The 24,778-nt window shown below is 34.8% G+C and overlaps 1 protein-coding gene across 2 annotated transcripts in view; it reads right to left on the bottom strand.

Annotated features, from left to right (window-relative positions):
• The window catches only part of MSH3 (mutS homolog 3), a 145,855-nt gene that overhangs the window by 42,200 nt on the left and 78,877 nt on the right, over window positions 1-24,778 (bottom strand). For both annotated transcript variants that reach the window (XM_090278976.1, XM_090278975.1), the window contains exons 14-18: window positions 18,158-18,345; window positions 17,280-17,448; window positions 11,893-11,957; window positions 9,344-9,460; window positions 3,635-3,742 (exon numbers count right to left, since the gene is read on the bottom strand). In XM_090278976.1, coding sequence (XP_090135102.1) covers window positions 3,635-3,742; window positions 9,344-9,460; window positions 11,893-11,957; window positions 17,280-17,448; window positions 18,158-18,345 — 647 coding nt within the window. The remainder of the gene's footprint in view (window positions 1-3,634; window positions 3,743-9,343; window positions 9,461-11,892; window positions 11,958-17,279; window positions 17,449-18,157; window positions 18,346-24,778) is intronic.

Here is a 24,778-nt window from a genome sequence, read left to right as displayed (position 1 = left end):
GGCTATGGCATGATTTTTCATTTAAATTTTTTCAGATGCATTTTTCTAAATGTATGATATCCAATTTAGTTAGCACTTTAACATGTGCAATAGTTCCTGAAATTGCTTTATTGATAGAATAGGTGATTTGGAACAATTCTACTGTCGACAAATACAAAGTGGGTAAAGAGTAGAAAACAGCTACTTGAAGGGATCTAGGAACTAACAAGAGAGCAAGGAATTACCAGGCCTAGATCTAGGGTAAGACAGGTTTCCAGGAAGGGCATCTGCTGATGTCTGAGGCTGAGCACTATGGACATCTTTGCTCTGGACTGAGACACCCAGAGGCTCACAGACCCGGCCTAAGAATACATCTGAAGTAAGAAGTGCAGCCTTTGAAATCTTCGAGTCATCTCAAACCCAGAAATGGGTAAATTGATGTCAGTTTGTACATGTGTCTTGAGATGCCTTCTTTCAGACTAAGTACATCATCAAATTATTTCTACAAATGATCTAACAAATACACTACCCAAAGATAATCAAAACAACCAGGCATTCAAGGAGATACATGAATGAAAACGAGCAGACAGTTGAATTATCAACACAGACTTTAAGATAATTGTGCTTTCTGTGTCTAAGAGACAAAGAAGATTGTGGATTGAAAGAGAACTAAAAACTATTTTTTTAAAGTAATAAATTATTATGGGTATGAAAAATACAAATAACCCGTAAGTTCAGGTAATTCTTTCTGATTTTTGAATAAATAAACAGCTTTCAACAGTAACAGTTACTATTTACTAGTGCTTATCTTTTTTCTGTTCCTGCTTAGAAGTTTCATATATCTTCATCTCATTTAGTCTGTACAACGTCTCTATGTGAGAAACAGGTATTACTTAGTCAATGCAGAAACTGAGACTCAGAGAGGTTAAATAACTTGCTTAAGGTCAGCTGATAAGTAACCATATTGGTATTTAAAACCCCATCCCTGTCTGACCCAAAGCCAACACTCTGAAGGACATGCCTAAAATAGACTCAAATTTTCCTTATGCAAATCAAGGGGTCTCTTGATATATTCAATATATACTGGAAGATGAAAAAACAAACAAAACAAAAAAACAGGGGAAACATCAAACTGAAAAATCTGGGACCAAACTTGCATACAGCAGATACTCTAAAAATGTTTGTTAATTTTATGATGAGTCTAGGGATGAATCATAGTTTTACAGTGACATAATAAAAAGTATATTTTTACTCCTCAGAGAGATTTTGCTAAAACTAATCTCAATAAAATATTTCTACAATTTTAAGATTTACCCTATTTACTAATTCATAACTTTACTTCTTATGACTTTATATATAGATATATAAGAATTAAATAAAAGTACATGGTTAGTTAGTAACAGAGGGTGGGCTAGAACCAAGCATTCTGACAACAAATCTAGATACTGATTATTATATCACATTGAAAATTATATATTATGTGTAATACGTTATGTTTGGGTGTACATATAAATATACCTACAAACATATAGATAAGAAATTTTCAAATTGGTATACTGTGGCAAACCACATACCTGTCCTTCATTTTCCACTACCCATAACATCAGCAGCAGCAAATGGCAAAAGGCCACCTGAAAAAGTATAAGAAGGCACAGACCAGGCACAAGTATTCTTCAATGGAAAGAGCTTTATCTGAACACACTAAGAGCACAGGCTGTAGCCAATCCTCTGCTTAATTCAAAACGGAATCCATTAGGGAAAGTTTGTTTCACAAACCTTATGCACCAAGAAAGAACTCCTACTAAGATAGCAATACATAAGGAAGAAATCAAGTCAACTGAAGGTAGACTCTTTATTTTTCCAGAACTAGATTCAACTAAATTTATGTATCTCGTCTTTATAGACAATTAATAGAATATAATTTCCCCCATTTACTGCAATGTAAAGTTTCAAGTCTAAAATGCCTAGGCAAATCTGTTTATTTCAATCATCTGATGTGACAAGAAATTGGGCAAAAGTGAAAACACAAAAATCCTATTTTAAATGAAACTATCGCACCTGACACTGTAGGTACGCACCACACGTAAATGGACAACAAAACAAAAGGAGCCAGGCAGTGAAAGACAAATACCATCTGAACTCACCTAACACAGGACACTAATGAATAACACAAAAAACGAGCAAAAGAGAACCAGAGGCATGTAAACAAGGAACAGACTGACAGTGACCAGGGGGGAGGGAGGAGGGAGGAAGGAAAAAAAGAAGGGGAAGGGGTCTACTCAAGGAACTAGTATAAATGACCCAAGGACATGCACGACAGGGTAACAGGGTGGGAATGGACTGTGGAGGAAGGGGTGGGTGGGGTGGGGGGTGAGCAATGGGGAAAAAGGCGGGACAACAGTAATGGAAAAAAAATTTTTTTTAAAGGAAACAGAACAGCAAACTGAGGATATTCTTAGTCTATAAATGGCACCTTCAATTCTCCTCCCACAAATTAATAAATGCTTTACACTAAAGAAACAATTTTTGACATCCACCATGGGTACTATGCTAGGTATAGAGGACATTTAAATGTTTAAAAAGATATTTGGTACAAACTAGAGAGGAAACCAAGATATGAAGGAAGTATGAATAGCAAAACATTTCTAGTAATAAATTCTGTGTACCATAGGCACTGACAGACAGTATCTCTTCTGTGTTTTCTGCTTAGTCCTCACAATAAGCCAGTAAGTTAAATACTCTATAATGTTTCTTAGGGATACGAAAACAGTAAGGCTTTGAGCCTCAAACTGAATATTTGTGTCTCCCTCCCAAATTCATATGTTGAAACCTAATGTCTAATGTGACGATATTAGAAGCTGACTAGATCATAAGGGTAGAGCCTTCAAGAATTGGCTAGTACGCTTATAAAACAGACCCAGAGAGCCCACTTAGGGAGCCACCAGCACAAAAGTTCAGCCTGGGGGTCCCATGGGAGCTAGCCTGAGCACAGAGCATCATGGAAGTGGACCCACCAAGAGAACCCTCTCAGGAGCGGGCCCAGGCACAGAGCCACCATGGGAACCTAGATCATTGCCCAGAAAAGCAATGGGCACAGGACTGCAACCCCAGAGGATCTGGAAGGCAGGACCCACCTCCCACCAACCCTTCACCCCCAATCCCAGTGGCCCTAAAGGACAAAGAATTGAGCAAAAAGACAAGCTCAGGCTTAAGGTTTGGGCTTAAGGAAGAATAATTTGACAGCAATAGGGAGCAATCTGCCTCAGAATGACTGATACCTTAACAGTCACACACAGCTGACTGAGATATTTAAATGAGACTTCTATAAAGTTAAAGATAAAAAGTGTTTAAGTGAAAGGTAACAAATGAAAGTACTGCACCTTTATAAAAATGTCACCATATAAACTTAAAAATTAAAATATATAATATTCACCTCTAGAGTTATAGTGAACATCTGCTTTCACTGTATTCAGTGATACAGCAAGCAAGAAAGGAATTTAATTTTAAATCAAGTTAAGTGTATGACTTTCAGCTTCACGAAGAGTCCAGCATATTTGAGTAATTTCAGTATTTTGTAATAAATACACTAAAACTGATTGAATAATGTCATCTGATCTAAAGCACTGAAATAGGGGGGAAATAAAAACTATATTACCTGCAGTAATTTCCTTGCTTAGCGACCTTGGCCAGGGAGAAGATGCAGTCAACAGCTGCTAGGTGATGTACCGCTTTACACAAGGGGTGATAATGTTCACTGAAATTCCTACAGAAGCAACAACAAAAAGGTGAGCAAAAACAATTTCTTAGACTAATAAAGGCTGTATAATAAGCACTTTATTAGCTAAGAGAAGCTAAAGCAAAATAACTAGTCATAACTAGCAGCTACAAGAGATGGAAATTACATGGAACTACTTTCCTGTTTAATATAATAATTTGATTACTGAGGCTTCTTTTTGTTTCATTTGAATAGAATTATATACACTTAAAACAGCTTTTATAGCCTGAAAAAGAAAATACAGCTTTTATACAAAAATGTCTACGATTTAATAACATGTTGCACATTTCATCTCTTCATGACATTACAATTTAGATATAATTAACATAAATGTAACAATTATTTTCATTTAGCTTTGCTAACATTATGAACTACCCAGATAGGTCCGCTTCCCTCTGTGCTTCTCCATCATAGCATCAATCAAACTAGGAATAACAGTTTCAATATCTTCCTCTCACACTGACTGGAAGCTTCTCCATGGTGGAGTCCATGTCCATCTTATTTACCTATCATTACAGCCCTAACATCTAGCCCATAACCTTGAAGGCAAGTTAAGAAAAGTTTTTTTTTTTTAGTGATCTGCAGTTATCTTATTAATAGCACACACAGAAATTTATTTTTCTTTTTTTTTTTTAAGATACTGGTCATTGCCTCAAATCTTTGGCTAATTAATTAGCTGATGGTCTAGAAGCTGAGAAAACTCTTCTGAAAGACTGATTCAGAATAAACACAGGAATGTATGCAGGTGCTCTCTCTCACTTGCTCGCTCTTGCTCTTTCTCGCTTAAATTACTCTGGTATCTCCTGCACAGGTATCCCTTACATCCCTTTAAAAACCAACCCCCCAAAAGAGAGTATTATGCTGAAAGCTTCTCTTAAAATAGATTTCTCTATTGTACTGTGGGTTTCAGAAACTTTCAGATTTAGTCTGTTTGCTTCTTAGAAACAAAGGTTTTAGAGTGCTTTGTAGCTTGAAGTAGGTATCCAGATCAAGCTACTTGTCGGCAGCCGTCGTCTCGAGAGACGATGGTGTAGCTTCTTAAGAGTCTATCTGCACCGCCGAGAATGGCTGTGCAGTCCGACTCGGGAGTGACACGGTATCTGTCTCTTCCCGTGTTGAATCGACATCTTGCGATGACGCTGGAGTGTCCTCTCCAGTGAAGCTGAAGCTATAGAGCCTGGGCAGGGTGATATGGAGGGTCTGCTGTTGCCCATGCAGCAGACCCCCCCTCTCTTCGCAGCTGAAGGGTCCAAGGGAAAGACGGAGTCAATACAGCTTGGCTTCAGGTGCGCCGCAGGAGTTGCCGGTGTTGACTACAACGTCAAACCGCCTTAGGGACTCCGGCTCCGGATTTTCTGTCGGGGTTTACTCCCTTAGCCTTTCCCCTGAAGAGGTATGCCGCAAGGCAGCAGAGGTTTTTTGGAATCAGAGTTTTCCTTCTCTGATGTGCCCTGACTGGAAGATCGAACCAGCGACACTTAGCTCGCAGGCCGACGCTCAATCCACTGAGCCAAACCAGCCAGGGTTAAGATCAAGCTACTATATGATAATTATTCCTATATTATCACTATATTGATTTTTTAGAATCTGAAATTTCTGATTTTTCTTATAACATTAGAATATTTTATATGAATGACTTTTTCGGATACCAAAACATTTTAAGTATCCAGCTTTATTTTTGTGTTATTTGTGAATTAAAGTGTATTAATAGTATATTTTATACTTCTTTGAGTACACAGAACATAATGAATGTAATTTACCTATTTCTCACTAAATTAAAGTTCATCAAAACAAACAACATGAATCCCATCAATAGTGTTAAGAGTGTGTGCAAAATTCCAAACACAAAGGAGACTGGCCCCAGGCATCAGACAGGCTGCGCTCAGCTGCCACCTTAAAAATGCCTCTCAGTTTTGAGGATACCACATGCTGCGTGGACATAACACTCCACAGTGGCTGCCCAGAGATTATGCCTTGTCCTTCATGGTCTGGCGTTGGTTTACGGTCTGACCACTCATTAACCTCTTGGACTGTGCCTATTCTGTCCCTGCTCTAATTACTGACCCATCTGGTCTCCCTATCCTGGCACTCTCTCTTTTGCCAGCGAGCAGCCACACATGATGTTTCTGCCCTTGTCTCTCTGGATATGAGTGTCGAAGGCCCTTTGGCACTTAAAAAAGTCCACTTTTTCTTCCTCTCACTCCGTCCTTCTCAGGTCTTGTCTCCGCAACCCTAATTTGCTACCTCTCAGGTTGAGGGTAACTGCATCTGATGATATTCTAACTTTCCAGAACTGAAATGAGTGGCATAGTTCTCAATAGGGACCATTTTAGTATTAAAAAAAAAAAAGCAGGGAGGGATAAGGTAATTATTTTGCTATGGACAAAAAATGTTTTTTCTCAGGATAATTAAGTCATGAATAAAATAAAAAATGATGATAAATCTTAAACATCATCCTCATAACTCTTATGAAGCCTTGTTTGACTTCTTGGTATTTATCTATTTTCTATACTTTGCCAAATTTCAAAGACAATGTTCACTTAGAAAAATTACAAGCTGAAAATTGAGCAAATTCAGATAACAATCTGATAGACTGGGTTTATGTCATAGTAACATACAATTCTACCAGCCAACTTCAGGATGAAGCCAAAGCATATAATTTAATCTCTGGTCAAACGATACTGCTGGACCCATGGGAAGCAGATTAAGACACTTGGGATCTGAAGCTGTTATGAGAGTTTACCATCAGATGTTGCTCAACGGTATGTGAAGTTTCAAATGTGGAACGTATTTTTTATTCTTTATTTGAGCTACTATAGGAAAGACATTATAATTCAATCTTTAAAGAATTTGCAATTGAGGTGATTATTCAATAACCACAGCCCATCTTCTAAAACACAAAAGAACTTTTTTGAGTGTTTCATTCATAAAATTTCTTAGTCTTGATTTCTTGCAATATTTTGATCAAAAGTAATATGACTAATGCACAACAGTTAGTATCTTAGTAAGAGACAAATACTCTTGTGCAGCTGGTATTCAATCCTCTGATGTCAGGTTCATTGAGGTTCATAATTTTTAAATGACATCAGATTCATACCATCTGGCACCTCAATTAATAGTTTACATAACAATCAACGCTGTTCTCAAGTGGAAGTTATAACTGCAAATCTCTAATTAAATTTCAGTCAGTATTCTTTTTAAGATAAAAAAAGACTTTAATATATATTTATTTTGAAAGTAATATGTATATAAAACTTGTGAAATCATGTATTTGCAAAGTAAATTAAAATCTCCAGAAACCTTTCCATTCAGAAATAACCAGTTAATACTTGAGACTATATATACACACACTTATTGAAAAATATAAATAAATGACAATAAACATAGTTTATTTTTAATATAAAGATCTGCATGCTATACATATATGTGAATTTACACATACATAATGTATCATACTTTAATACTGTTTTGCACCCTTCTCTTCACTAAACAGTATATCATGAGTATCATAATCTCCTGCTATGTCATATTTAATGTTGGCTTGCTCTTAGCAGCAGCTCTGGACTACATCAGATGGGTGTATAATGAAAGCAGAATTCTCCTGGGCTATTTTGGCATAACGGCGCAGGCAGAGGGCTGATACAGTAAGAAAGATATAATGGTGGGTGATAGAAGAGAACAGTGAAAGAAGAAGAAAACCAAAGAGAGATTGCAAAGGGACAATAAGGAACAAAGAATGAAGGAGAATGCTCAAGATTTTAGCCTGGTAGACTGGACTTTCTTTAGTCTAGAATAATGACAGGGAGAATGTTAATCGATTTATAAAATCATGTACACTAAGAATAGAATGAATATGAATCACCTCACCAAATCCCAGAACCTAGAACCTGGCCCTTAAACCCCCAAAGAAGTAATTTCAGTCCAATTTTCATGTCCTCAGTGATACTACTAAGAGAAAAGCCAAAAGAACTATGAGACTCAAGGACCCCTAAAACCTTTAAAATGGGAAATTGTAAGTAAATTGAGAAAGGAACTGAATAAACTAAATTTCCATCCTTGGGTTCAAGAGTCTGAGTCAAGATAACCTCAACAGACTCAGGATACGTAAATTAGAATCTTTCTAATCCCATAATTCAACAGTCTCCTGGGCAAAAAGAGATGACACCAATATTTTAAAAACTGTCAAGTAGTATCTTTTGTTGTTCCTTTTTTTTTTCATTTGTTAGACTGGTTACTTTATACATATAAAGCTCCCTGAAGGAACTCACTGAATATTTACAGTTCAAGTTTTTAAAGGGAAAGACTAACAAATTCCTGTTTAGAGAGATGACTACAGACAGCTTCATCACGGACAGACTGCACAGCCTGAGAGTGAAGGGTACAGACCCTACTGTCAAGACACCCTGGCTTGAATCTGGGCTCCAGTCTTCAACCTATGAGCAACTTCTTATTTCTGCATATCATTTTATTCAGTTATAAATTGGGGGGTGATAATAATACTTAATCCACAGGGCTCTTGTGAAGACTGATGAGGCAGTACATATTAAAGTGCTCAGACAAGTGGTGGTTCAGAGCCGGTGCCGACAAACTCATGAAAGTCAGCTGTGCACATCTCCCTCACTCCTGTCCAACAGTAGCTTAAACTCAGTCATGGTGAAAGCATTTCATTACAGAAATGAGCAAACACCACAAACACTACTACTCTTCCAGAGAGTTAGCTGTTAACCAACACACTGCTGACTTAAACTTGTCAATATGAACACGAGTACTAATAAATCCAGAATATGAGACATTCTTTAAGACAATGGCAAGTACTCTCCAAAAATAATCTCATATTAATAATAATAAATAAAAAAGGTGGCAAACTATTCTAGATTGAAATAGATTAAAGAGACAGAACAACCAAATGCAATGTATAAAAGTTGATTGGATCTTTCACTTAAAAATGAGAGAAGTAATTCAATATATTCTTAAATATTAATTTTTCTTAGGTGTGATCATGGTGTTAAGATTATACAGCAGAATGTCCTTATTTTTATAAAATGTATACTTAAGTATTTAGGGGTGAAGTGTTAATGATGTCTAAAACTTACTTTTAGATGTTTCAGGAAAAAAAGGTGTAAGAGATATAAAATATATATGACAAAATGTTAACACCTGATAAATCTAGGTGAAGGGTACATAGGTATTCATTTCAACTTTCCCATAAATTTAAGTGTTTTCAAAATAAAAAGTTAGGGACAAAACAAAACAACTAACCCATACTTATCCAACTCTGAAAATGTTAAGCCTTTATATAAGAAAAGTGCACAAAGTCCAAGGTGGAATTTCATAAAAAAGACTCTATTAAAAATCCTTAGCAACAAAATGCTAGAACAGTAACAATACAGTATATATATTTGGTCTCTCACCAAAGACTAAGACGAGCTTACATTTCAATGGATTAAAAATAAAATCAGAGAACACATGTACTCAACTACTTTATGGCAGGTCACAAGCAGTAATCTCTACTTTTCTTTTTGATGGAAAGACTTTCTGGTCTAATTCTCATAGCAAAAAATCAGATTATGTTTTTCATTGTAAACTCACTCTAGAAAATCAAGCCATTCAGCATTGCAGTCAAGGACTAGTTGCTCCCGGAGCTGATTCAGACGTCTGTAATTTTCTACAATAAAAGGAGAGTGAAAGCGGCTCACAGCTTTTGTGCTAGAAGAGGGGAAAAACATAAGTAGGAAATCAAGGTTACTAAGAAATTAGTAATGCCATCTCTTCATAAAAATTAAAGTAGTTATTTATTATTTTCTGATGAACCTTAAAAACAAATAGCTGTTGGGGGAGAGAAATTAGGGGAAAAGGGGACAACTGTAATTGAAAAACCAAAAAAAAAAAAAAAATAGCTGTAAATAGAGAACATTCTTTAATTATGGCCTGATCTCTGTTGATTCCAAAGATCTTTGTTGTAAATAAAGTACTTAAGAGTTCATAGGACTTTGTTCCGTAAGCTTTTAAAATGCATTTCAAATTAAAACCATATGGCAAAGTCAAAGTTTAGAAGTTTCATTTCATAAGCAGAAAGCTTTTTCCTTTAAATTATACTGAATGAAAATGAGTGCTTAAAACAGGAAGAACAGAAGAAATAGTGAAGAAAAAAAAAAAAGTCCTGAGCCACAGCTCAGAGGTGGATATATTAGCGAAGGCCATATAAATCCTTATATTTTATACTTTTCTGTATCGTTAATGCATTCCAGTAAAAAAAGAAAGATATAGAGCATTATAAAGAATACAATGCATTAATTCAGGAGGCAAAGAGTTCTCATGATCTAACTGTAGAGTTACAGTGACCCTGGACAGAAAGAAATACCATGTGCTCCTTCTCTGATCTTGCATATAATCTCTGCTTCATGAAGAAGCTGTAGAGCACAGTGGGGGCTGCCATGGGTCCCCAGTCACAGAACCTGGGCCAAGGCCCCAACTCTGCCACTTACTCGCTAGCTGTATGACTTTGGGCAAATATAACTGACCTCTCAACATCACTTCTGCCATCTATAAAATGGGCATAATAATAGTATCTACCTCCTAGGTACTGCTGAGAGGATCAAACATATAGTGGTTAACAGAGTACCTCGTCCCTAGTACTCAATATTAGGATTTGTTCTGTGGTGGTCATGGCGGTTGTTACTGATGTTGATGTTGTTACTATGATGAGACCTTCAAAAAGAAAAGTCAGGGTTGAGTGATAAGCAGGTGATGACAGACTGTACTCTGTTTGCTCCCCATTCCTGTAATACACTGTCACAATTATCTTTAATTTGGCAAGTTACTGGACTAGGGGTAACCCTTTCACATTCAAAATCTGACTAATGATATTCTAACCTATCCCTGTCAGGACTCTGATGGCCAAACAACAGATTAAAAATTATAATGAATCTTCCCCAAACCATCATATTTATTCATTCAATTTACATCACAGAATGTTCAAAAGATGCTGGCACTGATTTATGTCTTGCCTGTTGCTTTTAAATTATGTCATCTAGCTTTCTATGCAAACATATTTATCATAGCTTTCTCTTCTGACAAAACTCATTTAGTGAGACATTTCAGTTACTGTTCTATGTAGGCTAACATGATTTCTAGTAATTTCTCTTCATAAAGCATATTTCCATTCATTAGCTCTAGTATAGGACAAAAGGAAAAAACGCCTGCAAAAACATCTCCTAAAATCAACAATACTCAAATGCCAATTACAGTTTCTGGTAACTTAAAAAAAAAAAAGGATGGTGTTTAGAGCTAAAGAAACCCATAGCTGGTCTTTAGCATCCTTTCAGAGTGGCAATGGATAATAATTTAATTAAAATAATAAATTAATAACCATTCACACACCATTGTCAAGATTTTCTTCCACTCTTAACAGAGTTCTGTCATACCATCACCAGCTATAGTCACTCCTCTACTAAGGCAAATGCAACATTTCCATTTCAAATTCATGCAAACATATTAATAACAGTAGCAATAAATATTCCACAAAGGATACTACTCACAGGAGGATATACTTTTTTAATACCACTTCTCTAAATGAATCCCCTTTTGGGGATTAATGCCTAACCAAGGAAAAAGGCAGAGTCTCAATGTAGTTCTCTAATTTTTTTGATTAATTTATTTTCATCAATTCATGATATAACTCACAAAAAAACGATGTAATGAACTATTATAACTATGTGCCATGGAAAGCATTGAGAATAAAGAAATGCAGAGCTCAGTGAAGCAGAAAATGAAATTTCAGCTTCATAAAGAAATGTCAAGTATAGCATTCATCAAAAAATTCAAGCAACCAAATTAATCTTAGAATTGGAGGTTCCTCAACTTTTTTCTTTCATGTCTTTAAAATGTACTCTGAGTTAAAAAATAAACAGTAATTTACAAAACAAGAAAATAAATGTTTACTAATAAAATACCCTTTGGGAAAATGTTTTAAATGAATGAAAAATAAATTTTTTCTTTGGTTAAATTTCCATAAAAAAAATGAAGGGTAAGAATGGCTTTTTATGTCAAGAATGTCATTATTATCAGTCAGTAGAACATAGATATACAAATGTCATTATAATTCATGTTAATTTAAAAATAGATATTTTTAAACCTACCTTCCAACCTTAATCCAATCAGTTGGTATACAAGATACAGCAGAGTTCTTTATTTCAATCATAAACTAAAATAAATATAAATAAGAATTAGATATTTAAATAATTAAGCATTATATTTTAAAGCTTTCTCAAATTTATGCTAAAATTAATTATAAATAGTAAAAATTATTCTAAACAATCAAAATAAATCCAGTATTGTTCTTGGGAGAGTTTATATGTGTCTATAAATCAAATATTACTACTTAGGGTTCCAATACTTTGGATAAAGTACAATTTGTATTGAACAATAAGTTTGTAATAAAAAAGATAATTTGGCACTTTAATGTTTATAATATTGTTTTGTGCATAGTATGAATGGTGATTTTCTTCATTAATGACCTGTATCATTTATTAGTACCCACTTATCTTAAGAATTCTATTACTCAGTAATAAAAATGAATTTATAAGTATATAAAATTGTTAATGTTCAATTATTAGACGTTATACAAGTTTGCAACATGGCCCCTCCCCTATTCTGAACAGAAAAGGATTTATTATCATAGTTTTTAATCCAAGGAACCTAAGTCCTCTAAAAGTATCCTCATGAAGGAAGCAGTGGCTTCCCCAACTATTAAGGAAGATATTTCTTCCCATGAGTACTTTAAGTTTTCACGTATATGAACCATATCTTCATATATCTAACTGTGCTCTCTATTAGACAGCTTTTCTGAAATCAGCCAGGAAGCAAACGAAATCAAGTTTTTCTTCCACACCTTTCATTTTTAGCATTCATTATATATCATCTCATCTTCCTGCTCACATTTCTATATTACTGCAATGAAATTCAATGTTTTATTCAAATAAATAAACTTATTTTGTATAGTATGGAACTCAGAAACTCTGTGGCCACCACTAATTTTAAAAGGCTGTAAGAACATTTTTACACTAATCAGTTTTATAACATTTCAAGTATTTATAATATGCTCATTATTAATAATATTAGCCTGGCTCTTGAGTTTATTTTTCTTTCAACAGAAATACTGTAGCTTTTACATTAATTATAATTAGAATAGTTAATTTTAAGAATTTACATTCTTAGCAAAAATTTTATAACTAATGATGTCCTCTTGTATTGAGAGGAATTAACAATTTCAAATCTGCCACACCCAGTTAAACAATTAAGAGTGAAGAGTCCAAAAAAGTCTGCTTTGCCTACAAAAAGTGAGGGTAAAAAACACAAAATAAACATCACGAATGGGAAAGATAAAAGCACTTTATGCTAAAAAATTCTGCTTAAATATTACTTTTAAATGTTCTATGAGAACACATATTAGTCTTTTGATAAAATAATTCTGGGAAAAGCTATCTATACCAAAGGCAAACTGAAAAATTTGGGAATATACTGGGTCATAGACATTTAGGAAAGACACATTAGACCAAAATTACTAACAGAGCTCCATCAGCGTGACTAAGGGATGGTGGGAATTTTGAAAAGGAGCCCAAACTGCCTCACTGAGGTCCCTGGGTGGCCAGCTACACTGGTTTGCTTAAGTAATTTGAAGTAATTTGCCATGACAGCGCTGGATTCAAATCTGTGTCTTATACGCATTACAAACTGCTACTGGTCATGGTCCTCAGGAGCAGCTTATAAAGAGTCTGAGCATAACTCTTCAATCTGTAAGTTCCAAGGGTTTACCTTCAGGACCAGAGCCCCTCAAGCAAGCCCCATGCAGAACCAATACAGGCTGAAGACAGTGTGAGCGTCAGGAAAGGCCACGTGGACCCCCTGCATGTTGAACCCCCAGGGTCACTTCCTCAGGCAGGTGGTGGTCCTGTGTTTCCTCTTTTTCTTTTTTTTTTTTTTTCCTTTCAGTGGTCCTGGGTTCTCAGCCTGTGTTTCTCCTCAGAATTGTCATCAACTAGCAGTTTTTTCCTCTTCTACACTGGTTATGGGAGAGGAAATTCTCTATTGCCTTTTACAAACATCCCAAGAATGGGCATAGAGGCCTTTTGTTTAAAGATTTTATTGCCAAAGAAAAGAAAACCAACTGAGTGGGAAATTAACATATATTTCAGAAATCTGAGAAAGTTCTCATAGTAGCTTTCCCTGCTCTCCAGTTCCTGACTTTCACTTCTTAGGTGTTGGTGAGAGAAGTCTGCCTTCATTAGTTCTAGTGATCTTTCATATGCTTCTCCCGGGTCCAAGTCTGCCGTGGTTAAATGTCAGGTGTTGTTACTCCAACTATGGCCTGCAGTACCCCTGGGCTGGCGTCGTTGCTAAATTGGCTGAAATTCTTACCTCAAAAACTGCTGTTTTCCCCAACAACACACTTACCCCAATTCTCTCCCCTTTTCTTTCTCACTCTCTCAAGAATTTTCAACTATACTTTTATGTATAAGTAAGATTTAACAGGATGCTTTCCACATCTTAAACACACTAAACAAATATTTGGATATGCTGCGTGCTGTGAATTAATACAATTTTTTGAAAGGTTTTTCTCCCAAATTTCATTTCTTTTCCTTAAGAATAATAACAATACTGCATCAAATCTAAGTATCCATCCCATATTCAAAGTTAGAGGAGAATTCACTATATACACAAAGTATGAGAGAGACTATCACAGAAGTAGTGAACTATGTAAAGCTATGTAAGTTTCTGCTTTCATTATTTCCTTATAAACAAATACTTTCAGAGTCAGACAATAAGGTACCACAGTCAGTAAGACTTGGCATTCTAATGAGTATATAAAAACTGCGAACAGCAGTGAAAAATGAATGTTGTCAAAAGTATCCTGGATTGACAGTCTGTCTACTTATTTTAGATAATGAGATCCATGTACCATGTGGGACTGCTATAAATAGGTTTACAAAAATTATTACAGAAGTTACTGTATAGAAGTAAAACTTCAGACAGAAGAAAAGGGTATAAAATAGAAACAAGCATATAAAATAAGGGCTTCCCTCCCTCCTCTCTCCTTTCCAGAGGTAAGCATATTTAATGAAGTTTGTTCTTAGTCCTTTAAGTATCTCAAAATAATCTGTTGATACCTTAAGTACAGATTTTTTAACAGAATTTGATTATAACAATGCCAAATATTTAGAGTTCATTTGGTGTTTATTTAAATGAACAGAATCACTAATTCTCAAAAATGTTATAAATGTGATTCTACATTAATTTGTACTATTAAAATTCTAAAGGTTTTTAAAAACCAACGGGACTCCATCCTATTGTTAATAACTAGGAAATTTCTTGCCTCAAATTCATCGCTCTAACCTAGTAAGGCTATGTAAAATATAAGATAATGCATCTCCCTCCCTAATCATTTGTAATCCAATCACTTCATCTCCTTGCAGTACTTTTTCTTAAACTTCAATGCTACCCTAATAAAGAATAACTAATTTAGTATCTTTAATAAATTCCTGTTCATTTTTACTTAAAAACTACCATTTGAATCCAGGACTATCTTCTCCAAGCATAAGCTTTATTTTAATTAGAATAGTACAAGCTCTAAAATGTCTGGATTTTATCAAATAAAATCCATGACATTGATATTCTTGAGTTAATATTGTGAGTACAGAGAAATAATGATATGGTAGAAACACTATAGTAAGACAAAACTGGGATGAAGCTGGGCTTCTGACGAGTGTAACTTACCTACATATTCCAGTTTTCTTTCCAGCAACACTGGAGAAACCCCTTCTTGTGTTATTACAATGATTAAATTAGATAATAGATGCAAAGCACTTAGCACAGTTCTAGACTTCAACAAGTACTTGATAAATGGTGACTATATTACTGTTGTTATTATATGAGTAACATCTGTGGAGTGCTTTATGAATAGAAAGCACATCTGTGTATTTTACACAGTTCGTCTTCACGGCAGTCTCACAACAAAGGTGCCCTTCCATGGTCACACAGCATGTGAGTGCCAGAATTGGCACTTACCCTCAGCTTTCCCCACTGTAATATCAGGCAATCACTTTCTACTACATATCTTTTATTGGTATTACTAAACAATTTGGATCATCTCATTTCAATAAATAGCCAGAACAGTGGCACTGAGGTCACTTGTCATTTTGCAAGGTCTTGATTGTAGGTGCAACTGAGACATACAATTAAATATTTGGTATTTGCCTATTCAAGGGAGAAAATGGACTGTAAATACTGTCAAATAATTTTTCTGTTATACAGAGCTCCATGTGGAATACGCCATAAAATGTTTGCCTGATTATAACATCTTAATAATTTTAGTCCAGAAGAAAGGCCGACTTAATGGTCTATTATTAATCTGTTAGATTAATGAACATAATTTACTATAGTTTCTTATTTCAAATAATCATATAAATCCACAATCTTTTGGCTAAATATACAAAACAATGTAAATATCTAAAATTTTATTTGAAAGCTTTTCCCCCCTAAGAAAAAAATCTACTTTTAAAATCCCAATAAAATGTTCACTTTGTAGAAATTATTCACAGATATCTTAATTTGCTATTTTAACAAAGCAGAATGTCTCAGTTTCCTCCAGTAGAATCTTTATCTTTTATTAAACGTAAGATCTAGAAGAGGCATGCCTCAAGACTCAGAACAGGACCAAAAGGAACCACTACCCTTAAAAAGCATAGTTTTTCATGGTTCTCATTCAGAATTAATATCAAACTTTAAACAGAGGTACACATAAAAACATTCTAAACAGTACCATAATCCCATGGAAGACTCACTAATGTAGGTTTTCACTATAGCTTTTGCTTTTTGGATTTTTGTTTTTTAGCACCTACGCTCCTAACTTCAGAGAATGCCCTGCCATTTAATCACTGTGTGATCCAATCACCGCAGGTGGTTCACTTTGTTTCATTTCATCATCTGCAAGCAAGGGACCAAAGACTAACTTCTCTCTCTTAGATTAGGGTAAATTAATTTTATAATTTACTATTGGCAATAATGAAGGTTTTCTATAGTTTTTTTTAATTGATTTGAGAGAGAGGGAAGGAGAGAGAGAGAGAGAGAGAGAAAGACACCGATTTCTTGTTCCACTTATTTATGCATTCATTGGTTGATTCTTGTATGTGCCCTAATGAGGACCGAACCTGCAACCTTGGCACATTGGGATGATGCTCTAACCAACTGAGCTACCCAGCCAGGGAGCTATACTATAATTTCAACAGATAATATTAAATGACATGTAACATTAAGTTGCATGATTTTGCCAAGTTTATTTACTATAGTAAATAAACAAAATACTTATTATAATAATTCTTATTTTTAAAAAAGGTATTATAACATATTTCTAAGGAACAAAACTGAAAATCTGAAAAAATGTTTTCATCCTATCCTCATATTTTTATTAACATTTTAAAACAGCTTTTTTACTGAGGAAAACAAATGCAAATAAAAATTTTAACATTACCTCCTGTCCTGATACTGTCACATATTGTGCAGAAGGATTTTTCAGTATTTTTCGTATTTCTTGCAGATGTATTTGGATCTTGTCAGTAACTCCCTGAATTTCATCCTTCCTCTTTTTTATCAAAGGGAAGTCAGAAAGGTCTTTGAATAATTCAGTTTTATCCCCAATTCTAAAAAAGTTTAAAAAAATGCAAATATATGTAATGAAGTGTATAACATACCAGTTATTATTTTTCATAGCATGATGAAAATATAAAACTGAAAACTGCCACTAAGTATTTATGGATAACTTTCTTAATTTCTTTGAAGACAGATAAGTGACTCTAACATCATTTTTGTTTTGCAAGTTCATGATTCCAATGGTAAAACCAAGAGATAAATTTAAACATTTGTTGTTTGCCTATTCAGAAATAAACACAAATATAAATACTGTCAAATCCTTTCTTTTATACAGAGTTTTCTGGGGGATGAACTGTAAAATGACTACTTATTAAAGGATAATTTTGCTTTTGCAGTTTCAAAATATAAGGGCAGACCCTCCCTCGAGTTCTAGCAAATGAGTACACGATGCCATCAAACACCCATTTTGGGATTAATAAACTGCTACTGCTTGCTCTTTCTGGACTTTGTATTTTCATCATCTGATACCTGAGTAAGTACTACATCTGTCCTAGGTGATAAACTGCCTAAATTTTACACAGCCAAGTGTTACTTCTAGATGGAATCCTTTAGTACCCAAATCACAATTCTAACTTCACAGGCAACTTCCATTACTTTCAATGATGCTTAAGAATCCACACATCATATGACAAATACATTAGGACAAGCAAATTAAAACTCTCACTGCTGGAAAGAAAGAACTAAGAGTCTGCTACTTACTTGGCAGCTTGTTCATTAAGTATCTTTAAGTAATGCTCCACTGGACTTAGGAGTTCAGGAATTTCTAAAAGAAATGTCTGGAGCAAGTCTGACTGAACGTGGGAATTAACAGCAGGTATTAATGCTTGAAATTCTGACTTCAGGTGATAAAGGGTTTTGACAATCAAGAAGAATTCTTTGGTGGAACACTGAAAATAGAAAAATACTTTACCTAAATAATATATAATACATGAACATAAAATTTAATTAGTGGTCAGAATAAAAGAAAAATTTAATTTATTCTATAAACTAGTTAATTGAAATAAAATACTGTTTATACCTTCTAAATGTTAAGTCAATAAACTTTATAAAATAATATTTTAAAATTATAAGAAAAATAACTTGGGATAGGGATAGCAAGGCCAATGCTTGCTCAATATCTTTTTATTTTCAAGTACATTGAGGACATAGCAAAAATACAGTAAAATGTCAAAAATATAAAGGACAATTCTGGGGAAATCTCTGTAAGACTTTTGAGAGATAGATAAAGGACAAAATTCCCCAAAATATAATGAGTTCTTACAAATCTTACATGGAAAAGATGAATAATCCAATAGATAATGGCTCAATGAACTGAATATGCAGTTCATAAAAAAAGAATGTCCAATAAGCACATGATTAACCTCACAATTAGGACTAGCAAAATAAAAATACAGGATAGAATTTTTCACTTATCAAAATACCGAAAATTTTAAAACTTGATAATAACCAAGCTACAGAGGGTATTTTTTAAAAAGGCACTTTTATATACTATTCATAGATAACCTTTTGAAAGACAATTTGGTATATCATCATATTAAAAAAGTACACATATTCTTTTATGAAGCAATTATACTTTTAAGAACTTAACTAAAAATATACTGTCACAAGTAGTGAAAATGTGTATCTGAATATTTATAGTAAATATTTTATAATATTTAAAAGATGGATAAGAAGCCAATATCCAACATGAGATATTAGGGAAAAACTCATACAAAGCATAAAACAGTTTTTAAAATTCAGATGTGTATATATTCTGATGTACAAATTTATATGGAATGCCATAATTTCAACATATATTAAATATACATAGTATACACATATCATATATATTTACACAGTAAAACTTCATTTCTGATTCTTTAAATTATGCATTACTCTATAGAAGTAAAAATATTTTAAAGAAACTTTCTGGAAGGGAACTCATGTAATTTATTCTGGGTAGTGGGTAGTATGTGGGGATGGTGGAGGAAGACTTTTAACTCTGTTTCATACCCCAGTACACTACTGTAATCTTTCAGATGAACATGAATATTTTTTACTTTGGGGTTTCTGAAAAAGAGAATGGGCTAAACATGGTCATCAAAGATCGTTTAAAAAGGCATGACACCACAGGACTATCTAGGAGAAAAACCAACAGCAACATCATCTTAGAAGTTCTAAAGTAAATAGACAAGTGGTAACTGACTCAGAAGACTCAAAATATTTTCATCTTAAGCTGGCCCTGAGGAAAACTAGGACTCAAACTGAGTTATACCAAGAATCCCAAAATACTTAGTAACTGGTGACACAAATTAGCTTTGGAAGTGAAAGTTGCAGGAGAGGGCAGGTAGAAAGGAACTGGTTAAAAGTGATGTAAGGAGCAATTAAATCCCTAGATCTCCTATTTCTCTCCACGCCACTGAGCAACCACAACTCTCCCACCCCACAGAAGACTAGTTTTAGTTTCTGGAAAAGGTAAAACATAGGCTATCCTGAATCAGCTTCAGGCACCTTGAAGGATGAGGGTACCACCAGTAGCAAGGATTAAAAGAATGGTTGCAAACTGAACACTGAGACTCCCGGTTGTCCCCCTCTAGATCCCAGAATACTAGTCAGGAGACTGAAAGAGTCTTTGGAGAATCTCACAGCCCAAGAGGAGAATTCTAGATACTACAGCAGTTCTCCCAATAAATGAACCACCTAGTTCACTCTATAGTTCACCTAATATTTTGCAAGTAACATACAGAGGCCTTCCTATAGGCATTTTCATCCTCCCCCTTAAAAAATGATCAGACATCAGATAAGAAATTCTAATATGCAATGCAAAGACCAAAACAATCAATCAATAAAACCTGATGGGAATAGAGCCTATGTAGATAAAAGAAAAAATTTTAATAGTAATAATAATAATAATATCCTCAATTAAACAGAATATTTCAAGCATGAAACAAAAATGGGATGCTGTGGGAAATAAAAACATTAAGAGAACAAGAAAACATTCTTAAAAACTAAACTATGATAGCAGAAATGAAAACTTCAACAGAAGAGATAGAAGATAAAGGTAAGGAAATCCCCAAGAGGTAAAGCAAAAGTATAAAGAGATGAAAAATACGGAAGCAAGTTGGATACTCAGTTCAGGAGATTCAATCAATTCAAATAAGAGAACCCAGAAAGAAAGAAAGAATCGATAAAATAATTCAGGAAAACTTCCCAGAATGTCAGGATTTAAGTTGCTATATTGAAATGGCCCAATATAATGAATGAAAATAGTGTTAAATCAAGACAAATCATCGTGAACTTTTAGAACACTGGGAACAAAGAAATAATCCTCCAGTTTCCAGAGAGGTGGAAAAATTAAGAAGAGCAAAAAGAGTCAAAGAATTAAGAATCAGAATGACTTCATACTGTGCAACAATAATAGTAGACACTAGAAGACAATGGAGTAACAAAATTCAAAGGAAAATATATAATTTTTATTGAATTTATTTGGGTGACATTGGTTAATACAATTATATAGGTTTCAGGTGTACAATTCTATAATACATCATCTGTATATTGTACTGTGTGTTCACACACCAAGTCAAGTCTCCTTCCATCACCACTTATCGCCTCTTTACCACTTTCTACTTCCCTCACTCCCCATTCACTCAGGTAATCACCATACTGTTGCCTGCGTCTACAAGGATGTTTTCTTTGTTGTTGCTGTTTTTGCTTAATCCCTTTGCCTTTTTCACCAAATCCTACAAACCCTCTCCCCTCTGACAACTAGCTGTCAATCTGTTCTCTATGAGTCTTTTTCTATTTTGTTTGTTAGTTTATTTTGCTCATTAGATTCCACATATGAATGAAATCATATGGTACTTAACTTTCACTGGCTTATTTCACTTAGCATAATGTTCTCCAGGTCCATCCATGCTGTCACAAAGGGTAAATTTTCCTTCTTTTTCATAGCCAAGTAGTATTTCATTGTGTAAATGTACCACTACTTTTTAAAAAAATCAATTTGTTGTTCCACTTTATTTATGCATTCATTGGGTAATTCTTGTATGTGCGCTGACAGGGAATCAAACCTACAATGTTGGCATATTAGGACGATTCTCTGACCAAATGAGCTACCCAGCCAGGGCATAGCCCAGGTTTTTTTTTTTTTTTTTCCTCTCATCTTCTGATGGGCACTTGGGCTGCTTCCAAATCTTGGCTATTGTAAATAATGCTGCAATAAACACAGGAGTGCATGTATTCTTTCAAATTAGTGTTTTGGGTTTCTTTGGATATATTCCCAGAAGTGGCATCACTGGGTCATAAGGCAGTTCCATTTTTTAATTTTTGAGGTAACTCCATACTGTTCTCCACACTCTGCATTCCCACCAACAGTGAAAAAGGGCTCCCTTTTCTCCACACCCTCAACAATACTGGTTTATTGATTTATTGATGATAGCCATTCTGACAGATGTGAGGCGAGATAACCTCATTGTGGTTTTTATTTGCATCTCTCTGATGATTAGTGACTTTGAGCATCTTTTCATATGTCTGTTGGCCACCTGTATGTCCTCCCTGGAAAAGTGTCCATTCAGGTCCTTTGCCCGTTTTTTAACTGGATTTATTTTTTTTAATTTTATTTATTTATTTATTTTATTTTTAGAGAGAGGGGAAAGGAGAAAGAGAGGGAGAGAAACATCACTGTGTGGTTGCCTCTCACTCGCACCCCCAACTGGGGACCTGACGTGCAACTTAGTCATGTGCCCTGACTGGGAATCGAACCAGCGACACTTGGCTCGCAGGCCGATGCTCAATCCACTGAGCCACAGCAGCCAGGACTGGATTATTTTTTTGGTGTTGAGTTTTACAAGTTCTTTATAAATTTTGGATATTAACCCATTAGCAGACATATCATTGAAAAACACATTCTCCCATCAGTGGGCTGCCTTTTCATTTTGTTGATGGTTTCCTTTACCATGCAAAAACTTTTTAGACTGATGTAGTCCCATTTATTTTGTTGTTTCCCTTGCCAAAGGAGATATAGCAGAAAAAATACTGCTATGAGAAATGTCTGAGTTTTTACTGCCTATGTTTTCTTCTAGGATTTTGAGTCTAACATTTAAGTCTTTAATCTATTTTGAATTCCTTCTTGTATATGGTGTAAGAAGGTGATCTAGTTTCATTTTTTTTGCACATATCTGTCCAGTTTTCCTAATACCATTTATTGGATAGAGTGTCCTTACCCCATTATATGTTTTTGCTTCCAAAGGAAAATAATTTGTAGCTTAGAATATCATAATCAAACTACAAAAAATGTGAAGGTAGAAAATAAAAGACATTTCCAGGCATCAATGTTTCAAAATATTTACTTTCAATACCCTTTCCTAGAATGCTTCTTGAGAATGTATTTCACCAAAAAGAAGAAATAAACCAAGAGGAAGACATGAAATACAGACAACAGAAGGTTTAATTCAAGGGAAATAAAGGGAATCTAAGAAGGTAGTTGTACAATAGATAAAAAGGGCAACTGGTCCAGGTTGGATCAGGTCAGAAGGGTTAAGAAAGTAAAATGAGTAAGACAGTTCATGAAAATAAATATCTTGAGGTAAAAGAGATTTAGGGTTGAGTTAATGGTAATTTATACATAAGTAGTATATGTAAAATGTACTAATGCTAAGAACATATTTAAAAAGACAATATTTAAGTATAAAGAATGAAGTAAATTAAGCAAAAAAATAAAAAGTTAGGACCAACTGAACAAAAGTTTAGTTAAAAGTGTATCATAAAACACCTCTTCTCCAGGAATGCCACTGTATGCTGGGGAAGATACATATAGGAAACTAGACTATTGGCATAAATGTGGAAACTAGAAGCTTTTTGGTTAACAGTCACTTAATGATACATCCTAACAAAATAGAAGAACTAAAAATGATTTTTTAATAGTAATATAAATGAGAATTGTAACTTGAAAAGCAAGAAAGGGGTTGATTTTTCATGCTTGGATTTGATGTAAAGTTTAAGTGAGCAACAGAAGCAGACTGAGAAGCAGAAGTGCTTTCCAATCAAGTCCTAAGTGCCCACTGCAGGTTGTGTTCAAGTTTCTTTCAATGGATCTGCAAGAAGGCATGATCCATTTACCATGAGGGTAAAGCAGCAGCTCCTGGAGTCCCCGGTTCAGCCCCATCTCCGCCAGCAAACTTCTCTGTGGAATAGCTTTAGACTTGACCCGCAAATGCACAAGCAGAGCATTGCAGAACCCAAGCTCCACGCTGAAAATCTGATTTCAAGCTGATACCAGTCTGGATAAGAAACTATTCTCACCTACGAGAAAATCTGGAATCACTGCCCTTTCAACATTTACTAAGTGCTAGTATCCTTTAAGTGTATCTGCCAACCTTAGCAGTTATGTGTCCCTTTCTTACAAAAAAGTTTTTGAGTAAAGTTAATTGGCTCTTGCAAATATCACTATTTTCTAAGATCTGAATTTTAAGTTCTATTAAAATAAGTGTTTATTTTATTTCAGGGTTAGTCCACTGGGATCCCCTATTATTATCTTCATAAAAATATGTGTTTGGGCCTATTCCAAGGCACTTTCCACACAACCAGATGGCCCAGGCTTACCACTTCCACAACATCCGAGCTCTGTTCCTTGCCACTTTATGAATTTCACATAATTGGCACAGTCTGTACCCAGGATACCACTCACCATGTGGTGTATGCAGCAGAAGATTATTTAGAGTAATCTAATGATAAAGAGCAGACATGTGTTCGATGGTGAGTTCCAAGAGCCAGCTTACTATCTATAAAAATTTGGCTTAAAGCTTTTAGACTTCCTAATGATTTGGTCTGTTGCCATATCATTTCTGATCTTCATTTTTCAAACCAATCTTTAGGCATATTAAGTATATTAAAACAGCAAACATGAAAACAGCAACAAGGAACAGCTTCTGAAGGAGTCTGACTTTAGTTCCTTTAGTAAAGTGTATTTTGAAACTCTAAAAGTCATTCTTTCTCAACATATTAGATACTGTTACAATGAATTAAGATTCTATACCGTATGAGCTCACTTATATGTGAAATCTAAAAACAATAAAACTAAACTCACGGACTGGTGGTTGTCGAGTGGTGGGAGTGGGTGCAATGGGTGAAGGTGGTCAAAGGCAAAGTTCCAGTTATAAAATAAGTAAGTCATGGGGATGTAATATACAGCACGGTGACTGTAGTTAGAAATACTGTATTCTATATTCAGAAGTTGCTAAAGAGAGTAACTCTTAGGAAATGGAGTAGCCAAAGAACTTAAGACACATGACCCATGGACATGAACAACGGTGGGGAAATTGCCTGAAGGAGTGGGGGAAAAAA

This window comes from Furipterus horrens, unplaced genomic scaffold (genome assembly GCF_987537825.1).
Source record: "Furipterus horrens unplaced genomic scaffold, mFurHor1.1.pri manual_scaffold_5, whole genome shotgun sequence".
Classification (NCBI taxonomy): domain Eukaryota; kingdom Metazoa; phylum Chordata; class Mammalia; order Chiroptera; family Furipteridae; genus Furipterus; species Furipterus horrens.
This window is presented reverse-complemented; position numbering and strand designations above follow the sequence as displayed.